This window comes from Podarcis vaucheri (assembly GCF_965113315.1).
Source record: "Podarcis vaucheri genome assembly, chromosome: 2".
In the NCBI taxonomy this organism is placed as follows: Eukaryota; Metazoa; Chordata; class Lepidosauria; order Squamata; family Lacertidae; genus Podarcis; species Podarcis vaucheri.
This window is the reverse complement of record NC_138760.1, coordinates 73,250,370-73,260,178: the sequence shown is the minus strand read 5'-3', so window position 1 is coordinate 73,260,178 and position 9,809 is coordinate 73,250,370. Positions and strand designations below refer to the sequence as shown.

The 9,809-nt window shown below is 47.6% G+C and overlaps 1 protein-coding gene across 1 annotated transcript in view; it reads right to left on the bottom strand.

Annotated features, from left to right (window-relative positions):
- Window positions 1–3,766: 3,766 nt before the first annotated feature.
- The window catches only part of CDHR2 (cadherin related family member 2), a 28,359-nt gene continuing 22,316 nt past the window's right edge, over window positions 3,767–9,809 (bottom strand). The window contains exons 23-32 of the mRNA XM_082213619.1: window positions 9,530–9,632; window positions 9,347–9,435; window positions 8,956–9,039; window positions 8,435–8,512; window positions 7,564–7,624; window positions 7,044–7,168; window positions 6,248–6,361; window positions 5,554–5,628; window positions 5,147–5,222; window positions 3,767–4,285 (exon numbers count right to left, since the gene is read on the bottom strand). Of these exons, the coding sequence (XP_082069745.1) occupies window positions 4,130–4,285; window positions 5,147–5,222; window positions 5,554–5,628; window positions 6,248–6,361; window positions 7,044–7,168; window positions 7,564–7,624; window positions 8,435–8,512; window positions 8,956–9,039; window positions 9,347–9,435; window positions 9,530–9,632 (961 nt within the window). The 3' untranslated portion in view covers window positions 3,767–4,129. The remainder of the gene's footprint in view (window positions 4,286–5,146; window positions 5,223–5,553; window positions 5,629–6,247; window positions 6,362–7,043; window positions 7,169–7,563; window positions 7,625–8,434; window positions 8,513–8,955; window positions 9,040–9,346; window positions 9,436–9,529; window positions 9,633–9,809) is intronic.

Sequence of the window (9,809 nt, the reverse complement as noted above, 5' to 3'; positions counted from 1 at the left end):
TTCTTGTTTCTCTGAAGGTGTCTTGAAGATGCTGATTTCCTTTCCCTGCCTCCCCCATTCCCCGCCCCCTCCCAACAATATTTTATGCATTGGGATTTGGGGTTTTGTGGCTTTCACCCCTAAGAAATGAAATCTGTGAAGGCATAGATGAGAGATTATTTGACACTGTGTATAAAGAGAGCAGGGGACACTTACATGGTGGAAACCAAGATTTGTTTTTTGGAGGGGAGCTCCTTCCTCCAGAGTAGCTGCACTAGGTACACCTCCTTCAAGGATGTTTTCAGTTGTGAAATGTAGTGCCAAAAACTGACACCCACACTCACTTTTGATAGAGTTGGAGAGCACCTCTGTTGTTTGTAGTACTACCCTGATTTTGCCAGAAGATTTCGTGTTGATTTCTGTTTACAAGTCTCCTCACCTCTCTGTGAATTATAGTTTCCGAAGTTTTTTTTATCTGGCTGGGCTTCTGTGTCTTTAACCATTGCCCAGAAGGAGGACATTTGGGTTCAGCTTTTCCCAGTGTGCATCTAAGGCAAGCAGGATGGGAGTTTTCAGCCAAATTTCCTCCTCAAGGAACAACCCCACTTAAAAATAAAAAAAACAAAAAGCTACTATAAATGCAGGTGCTAGGAAGTTTAGGGGCTTTTTCCCCACAGAGGGGCAGAATTTATGTCCTTGTAACAACATTCAGCATCCTAACTGCAACACTGTGAAGAGAGGATCTAGGCCTGAAGAATCTTGCTGTTCCTCAGTGCTCTCTTAGATCTGGGATGAGGGCCCTGCTTCCTTCCAGGTGTTGTTAGACTATGTCCCATCATCTTAGACCACAGGCTTTGATGGATGGGCCTGATGGGAGATGAGGTCCAAAGCCAGCTGGACACACACAGGTTTAGCATTCTGCTCTTGCAATGCAGATTGGCCAACATGGTGAAGCTGACCAACATGCTAGAAAGTTCTGGTGGAGCTGGTGGCTGCGGGGCTTTTCCTTCTAATGCCATCCCATTCAGCTGGGAAGGGCTTGCCTTAAATCTGGATTGCCCCTAGGCAGCACAAGCCAGCGGTATCATGTGCAGATCTTGGGAGAGAGAACTTTTCTCCACAAACAAAGAACCACACTGTTGGCTCTTTAAAAGGACCTGTGTGTACCAATACAGATGGAGAAGAGACAGAGTGTACTTGTCTGCTGTCTGCAAGAAGAGGTACGACTTCCGGCTGTTCTCTCTCTCTCGAGTGTACTGTACAATCTCCACCTCAACCAGGTTCCAATGAGTGGTATCGATGTGCTGGTTCACTTGGCCGACACAAGCATTCGTGCCAAATTCAGTTCAAGGCACTTCCACAAATGGAACAGGGGGAAGAACTGGTCCGATACTGTCATTGTATTAGCAAGAGCTCTGCCTGCCCAAACCTAGCTCTGAATCAGTCTATTGCAGTTCCCCTTTGGGAATAAGTAGACATGTACAGGAACTGACCACAGAGGGGTTTCTACAGTGCCCAGTGCTCACAAGTAGCCTTCCAGTTGCAAGACATGGGAGCCAAGCCCTGTAAGAGTTTAGGTGCCTTGTGGATCTGGCATGCTAGTAGGTTTACACACAGAGAAACTTGAGTTTCTGGCACCAGCATTCTTCTTAAGAGGGACTTGGCCAACTCTGCAGCGCTATGCTGCAAGAGGCACATCTAGAACCATGCAAGTGAGGAGCTGGGAAGAGGCATCCCATCTGAGACATGTCCTGCCACAAGGTGCAGGCATCTGCACCCAAACCTGCATCCAACTGCTGGCAGCATCCCTGGGATGTAGGATGCTGAGCATGTAGACAGTACCACCCCCAGCCCAGGTTACTGGGGCCATTCACAGAACTGCCGAGGACCCTTCCCATTCCTATGCCCTGCCTTGTGTGCTGTTCTCAGTATGGTGTTCACGTGCCATATGGATCTATAGTACCAAGCAATGATGAGTTGTTGACAGTAACTTTGCCTTTTGGTTTCTATCCCCCTCCCTTTCTTTATTTGTTTAGGGTACAAACTTGTAAAACTGGCTGTTGGATAATAAAATTTTTCTCCAAAAGTAAAAGAAGCAACCACCTCAATATGCCCCCTGCCCAAGAGGGCTTTATTTGTGTTTGTCAAGGGCTTTGGAGGGCAGAAGGATTGTTTTCTTCACAGTCTGTTGCCAGCTCAGAACAGGTTCGCTCTACTGGGGGGTGGGGGGTGGGGAACTACACTGCAGTGCTACATGGATGGGCTTTCACAAAGCTATATCTTGGCGGCTTGTAAAAGGGGCTGAGATCTGTGGTCCTCCCCCTATTCAGGCTTGCTGGCTCTTTTATCAGGGACAGTTCAAGCCTTTTTGCTGCCTGAGGTGGGGCCCTCTTCCCATCAAGGTGCATAATGACCAAAGCCAGCCAAGTAATTTTGGCACCTGAGGCAGAAAACCCTACAAGTGTCTGTCTGTCTATGGGAGTAAAAGTAAAGTTTTAATAAATAACATTTTGCTGCTCTTTCATAGTAACTAAAATCAGTTCCCTGAATAGCTGCCTCAAAAGCATTGCCTTCAACAGTGTCTTTAAGTGGGTGTAAGTCTGTTAGCACAGCTGAAGAAAATGCTTGTGTCCTGGCAACTTACGGCAGATGGTGATAAAAGCTCAGAGACCATGGCTTTGTATACCTTTGCATATCTTAGAACGCATTCATTCATTCATTCACCTGTTCATCTGGATGCTGTTTGTTTGTCTGAGCAGCTTCAGCATCTTACTACGGTTTCCCACTATAATAATTCCAGACTGTGAGGGAAACGCTCCCTCATTTGCTGAATATATACTGGGAAGGTACACATGCTTCACACAGCCATGCAAATGGTAAACCAATTCAAAGCCTACTTCAGAAAGCACTGACTATGGGCTGAGGGGTGGGGGAAAGGGTTTATCTGTTAACCAAACAGACTCACAATGCCCGTCAAGCAAAAAGCAGAGGAGAGGCACACTTCTAGTTTTGCAATCATTAATATGTTTGCCATTTGACTGGGCAATATACTTTTCTCCTAACCTAGCATCTTCCTTACAGTCGTGAAGAGGTGATACCTTAGGCAGATCCTGGATCTTGCTCCAATGTTTCCCCCCATTTGCTTCTCCACGAACCCAAAAAATATCAAAGGCACTGCAAATAACCTGCAAAGCAGCTGCAAGTTAGTTGGTGATCAGGAAGGACTTTAGCTGTTACAACTAGGATTGGATTATATAGGCCCTATCCTTAGAACCCCACAATACACTTTTCCAGAGGAATACTCAAGCTTGGATTATTATCCCAGTAAAAGAAAAGGTGAGCCCGGGATACAAGGAGCTGAATCAGGACAGTGGCTTGTTATTTTGTCACTGGTGATACATGGGAAGCTGAATGTGCTACCTGGCCACCAGTCTATCATGATTTCTTGGAAAACAAGGTAAGATACATCACCTTAGCAGGGATAGTGGTAGCACTGCACAGCACAGGTTCTATGCCCAGAGATTAGCAGCTTTGGGTGATATTCAGTACATGCATCTCCACTTGTGCAACAAAACTTGCCCCCTTCTCCCATATACCCTGCACCCTTCCCAAACCTTATCCTTGAGTGAACATATTTAGGGGATGCACAGGGAGGGGGGGACACCCCAGTGTGCAAGCAGAAATCCTTGTGCTGACAAACCATCTCTTAGTGCTAGGTTCGGTTGGATACAACCTAATACTCTAAATCCCCATTCCCTCCCTGCCCCGTTTCCAGTGAGAGGTGGAATTTTTATTATGTTATTTATTTCATGAAATTTATACACTGCTTGATTGGTTTTTTTTTTTTAAAAATGAACCCACAAGCCATTTTGCATCGTACCTTTTGAACACATGAAAATACCGGTGTTGCCTAGCATGGTAGGCACTTACCACCTCTTCCACTTTCTTGTTGTTCAGTGTGATCTCTCTAGTTTGGGCCAGGCTCATTTCTGCCAAGGATGCAGGCTTGCAGACAATCATAAGTCATGGATTAAAAAGGATTCCCAGTGAGTTTCTTTACAGTTGCTGACGCAATGTCTCCCAGCCAATGTTGCTATACAAGTCCTGCTCATAAGTGTCTCTTCCTCTGCCAGGAGGAAGCAGAGTGTGATCAGAGATCACTGGTGTCCAAAGAGGTGTTGTCAAAGGCAAAATACTGCTTGGTGTGTCCCGGTTGCTCTGGTTTGTCTTTCTTGTGGCTTTCTAGGGCAGCTTTCAGTGGCTCATTCTGGCCATTTTCCTTGTGTACAGCATCTGCTTTGTCCTGCTGGGATGAAAGAGTGTATGAGATTAGAATATGATCCATCTATGTTGTAAAGTCCTATTTGCCATTGTGTCCTTGGATTATTGGGTGGATTGTCACTCCAAGAACTGCAGCGTTGACCACATAAGCAGTCATTTCCTGTGGTGCAGGAACCTGAACCTCTGCATGTGAAAGCTGAATATCAGGTCTAAGAGAGCAGATCCACTTTGAAGAGGTAGCCTGGGGGGTGTGTCTGCCGACATACCTTTGATCTTAGCTCCGTTGCAGCTAGGCTACTACAGCATAGTAGTGGGTCTTTCCAGGCCTGTCATTACACTTGAAGAGAGCCGGGCACATTGCAGCAAACCTTTGAAGTGTAGTGCAGAAGGCACTTTCCGTGGCTGTACACAGAATACCTGCGCAATACCTCTTACTGCCCATCCCAGTGGATTGGGAAGGCCCCTGTGAGGCCTGCTAACAGTGGTGCTGCAAGACGAGATGCCCCATGAGAGCCTCGCTGAACGTGAAGACATACATATGGCTGGTTCACCAGTAATAGGTTACCTGACTGGAATGTGCCTCGTGACAAAGTCACACTGGGTCATCTACAGGGTGTGTGGCCTGATGGTGGTCATAAAGGGCCACTGCCTGGCATTTGGATTAACAGTCCAGGGCTCTTCAAAAGAGAAGGGAAAATGAAACAAGGGAGGCACTTTTTAGGGGCATGTGTCACATGACTCGCCCGGGAGCGTGCCCCGGAAGACGAGCATCCTGGTTTTGCATCGGAAAAAGTTGAAAGGTATGTCATCGTCATCATCAAATGTGAGGAACATTCTTTGGCTGGGAGAATGTCCTGTGGGGAGTGACAGGTTTGAGGGTCCTCACCATTTTGTAAGCGGCTGGAGCAACCTCTGGAGCAACTTCTGGAGCATCAACCATGTTCTCATCCAGGGAGTTCAGGCTGTAAAGGGAAAGCAGCATGGACTGATTAGGAAGCTCTTTGTCACCCCTAGCTGCCAGTCTCCATGCCCCCACCAGCGGGAGCCAGGGATGTGAAGTGAGGGGAACAGGGGCTCACAAAGTGGTGGCCCTGCCTTACGTGGCTAGTCATTCTAAACATTACAATGGGTGTGTGGCCAACTCAGTTCTTTGGGAGCAGCCCCATGGCAAATGTGACCTTTGGGGCAATGCATGAAAGAGGGGCTTTGGAGGGCAAGTCAGTTTCATTCATTCAATCTTGACCTGGTTCATACACAGGAGTTGAGACTGAAAGACAGGATTCGTAGGCATACCTGGCCACTTCAGAGCTGGCGTTTTCCTCCAGGTCCAGGGAGGGGTACAAGGAGAAACCAAGCACGGGGTTAGCCCTGAGGAAGAATAGTCCAGTGGTGAGTTTCTTAATCGCTACAGATTCAGCCCACCAGAATCTTATCATGCAGCTGACTAGACAGCACAGAGTGCCAGACAGGGGAGGGAACCACACGACCACTCAGTGCAACAAAATCACATGCAATGCATAATTGATAACAATTGTCAGTGTGATGCACACAGCGCAGCAACAGCCTTGTGGTGTTGCACAAAATGTGTTTCACCTATAGTCAAGGCTACTAGCAGCTTCCGCCTTAATTTTGCTTACCCATGTACAGCAGAGTTTGACACTTCAAAGAAGGAAATTCACTAGTAACTGGCTAAAAATATGGATATCCCCCTGGGCATCAAATCCAATCCTTTCCACTGTATAGCCACAGATCAATCCTTTTCTGAATTTGTCTGGAGATTCTGGATATACTTCTGTCATTGCAAATTCAGTACAGGACCAGTTCAGCACATGGAGTTTAACAACACAAATTTGAATAACTAAAGGGCATGGGGTCTACTAGGAGGCAGGCACACGCTTACGTTTCTTCCTGATTTTGCCCCTCCACGGGTCAATCCAGGATACACCCCTTTTACTAGAGCAAACCTTGCCCCACCCCAAAAGCATACCCTTCTGTGTTGTATCTGTTGGTCCCAGGGATAGCAGGCCCCTGTACCACGTCACCAGGTGAGAACTTTGAAGCCACCTTCAGGGCTTTTAAGGCCCTCAGCTTCCTCACATAACTGCAAAAAGAAATGAGAAAGAAGAGTGAACAACCTAAGAAGAGCCCTGCTGGAGAAGACCAAAGGCCTATTGAGCCCAGCATCCTGTTCCCACCATAGGCAACCAGATGCCCATGGGAAGCCCTCAGGTAGGGCATGGCCAACACTCCCACCACACATGATCTCCAGCAGCTAGTATTCAGAGGTACTCTCCCTCTGCAAGTAGTACTTAGCCATCATGGCTATTGGTCAGGGCAGGGAACATGCTGCCCTACCATGAGAATGCCACAAAACCAAGCATGCGGAATAGCAGAATGGTGGAACCACGTGAGGGATGCAGGCTATGCTGGCTTTTGGGAAGGTGCTGATGCAGTGCAGCATGTGTACATACATATAGAATTTCATTTGTATGCTGCCTTTCCACAGTTAATACCATGCTCGAGTGGCTTACAACATGAAAAAATACATACGTAATTACATAACAAACACATCAATCAAACAGCAAACCATTTCCACACAAATCATAACATGAAATAGACAAAAAAACAGCAGTAACAGCAACAACCCTGTCCACCCCCCGCCCTTAATAATACCCCAGCCCCTTTTTTGTTGAGTGTGCAGAAACAAATAGAGGCAGCGTTGAACCAGCTGCAGCAAGTGCATTCGTATACCTGCCATAATAAGGGGGAGGGCACTTTTGTACCTTTTCCTCATGCCTATGATTATCAGGATCATGACGATGAGGATAACAAGTGCAGCCACAGCCAGCCCTGCAATGACAGCGAATAGCTCATTCTCCTTGTTGGACTGCGTCACCTCCACAGGGCCCTGGGATACACAAGAGTGTCACTACACTGGCTCAGCAAGCATCTACAACATGATGTTTCAGTTATGCCCTGGCTACAGCCTCAGTGCACACCTCTCTCTATGCCAGTCCCAGCTGTGGTGCAAGATTAGTTTCCAGCATGCCATTCTGCCAGGGTGCCCGTTTCTCCACCAGCATTGGCTCCAGCCACACAATCTCTCCCATGGCCATCTCACTTGCCCTGGCAAGGTAGAGCTTGCTGTCCTGCCAGGAGCACACACCAAGCCTTTGAAGCACCCATCCTGACAGAGCTCTCCTGTTTGAACTTTGACAAACCCCACCACTGCCACCTTACTTCAGAGAGACCCTAGAGCTGCTCCTCAGTGTTTGGGAGTATGAGCAGGAAATGTGCACTCACAATGATGGATAGGCCAAGCTTGAGCAACCGAGAGAGTTCCCCAGGGTTTCTCTGGATGAGTCTGGAAAGAAGACAGAAAGGTGTCCATGAAGTGTTCCTTGGGATATAAGAAGCCCTGCTGGATCAGGCCAAAGGCCCATTTAGTCCAGCATCCTGTTCTCACAGGGGTCAACCAGATGCCCATAAGAAACCCACAAGCAGGAGAATGACAATGAGTTCAACAGGATTCTCCTGCCCACTTGGGATTCCTAGCAACTGGTATAAAGAGGTCTGTTGCATCTGACAGTGGAGATGGAACACAGCCATTGGAGTGGCTAGTAGCCACTGATAGCCTTAACCTCCATGAATTTGGCTAGTGCTTCTTTAAAGCCATCCAAATTGGTGGCCATCACTACATCCCAAGGGGAAACTTTCCCCACGATTCAAATTACTGGGAGTGGGGGGAAGAGGGAGCCTGGCCTCTTAGCTACTGGTTTTAGAAGACCTGGGGAGGGCTATGATTTCATTCAAACTGGGTTTAAGTCAGAGGGGGTCAGCCACCCTTACCTTTCCCCTCATAATTCAAACACTTCCTTGCCATGCAAACTTCTGCCAGAGCAGATGCACATTTCCCCTTTCTGATGCTCCCCTCTTTCCTCCTCCCCATGCTCTTGAGCTCAGCCTTCCCTAACCTGGCACTCTCCAGATATTTTGGACTTCAACTCCCATCAGCCCCAGCTAGTCCGGCCAATGGTCAGGGATGATGGGATATGTTTTAGACTACAATGCTTTAATCTGGAGAGCATCAGGTTGGGGAAGGCCACACTGACCTTTGCCTGGGCTTCTCAGCCCAGCCCAGCCCAGCCCATCTCCACCGTGATGCATCACTTACGTGCGCACTTCTCCGGCCATCAGAGCTGTGCCATTGCTATAGACGAAATAGGCCTCCATTGCTGTCTTCACCACAGCCCTAGAGGAGTTGAGATGGTGATGTGTAAGATGGACATGTATGGGGATGGGAAAGGGGTATTGCCAGAAGCCCCTTCCTAGACCTTTTACTGATCAAAGAGCCAACCCCCAGGGAATTATTGGGTAACCTGACTGGCTTTGCAAACACAGCCAACCCCTGATGAATCAGCACTACAGAGTCAACAGCATCATCTGTCACACTGGTTACATGCAATCTCAGTGCTTTGAACCTCAAGGAGGACATGAATCCGCAAATATTCTTTACCCCTCTCCATTTACTCTACAGGCATTCAAACATACTTCCTACCAGCATACTTCCTATGCCTGTGGCCAGCCATAGATGCAAGCATCACAAGTACTTCCCCCTTTGTTCATGCTTCTCAGGCACTACTGTCTTCCCTTTAGCTTCACTCATTTCCTTTCATCTTGTTCTGTCCCAGTCACCTGTCAGATCTGGAGCTCCCGGAATCCTCGATGGACCTGATGTTTGCTACATTAACAGTTGCTTGGGTAGCTATACTCAGAGCCCTGGAAAAAGCACAGAAAATGAGTGTCTCTAACTTCATGTTCAGGGGTCGGCTCCTCTGTGGTGCATGGCTTGCCCTGCACCCTGGGGCATGAGATAGTAATGGTGCCAGTAAGTTTCAGAATCCGGCTTTAGATATGAAAACATTAGCGGAATAGGAATTGTTAGTGCACACAAAGCCCTCAGTTTTTAATTATATTTGCAGTGCTTCTTTCCTTTCTTATGTTGTATTTTCCATGGAATTCAAATTGCAATACAATAGATATGTCCCTGGATCAACCCGCTGGAGGGAAGGGAAAAATGCCATACACATTGATTTCATTCAAATTAGACTGCACGTCCTGCAAGGAGGAATCAAACACCAGCCGGACACGGTAGCTCTGATCAACGGTGTAGATCTGGAGAAAGAGAGAGGCAAATGTTCTCAGAAGAAAGTCATGGTGAATGTCTGCATTGCGAAAGGAATCTGGGTAGATCAGAAAGCTGTCTTACGTCCAGTGATACTGAGGAATACAGTGGAGGGTTCCCGTGGTCCTTGGCTTCCACTGTCACCCGATACTGACCCTTCAATGAACTGTCAAGGCTGCTGGCAACTCTGCAGAAACAGAGAAATTGATATCACAGGGACTGAGAGTTCCTGATCCCAGAGTCTGTACAGGGACAGACCAGCCCCTAGTTCCACAATGCCCTGTCTGTGCATGTGGCCCTTAGGACACTGCTCCAAGCTTGGGGACAGATCACAGGGAGACCAGATAAAACATGTACTAAACTG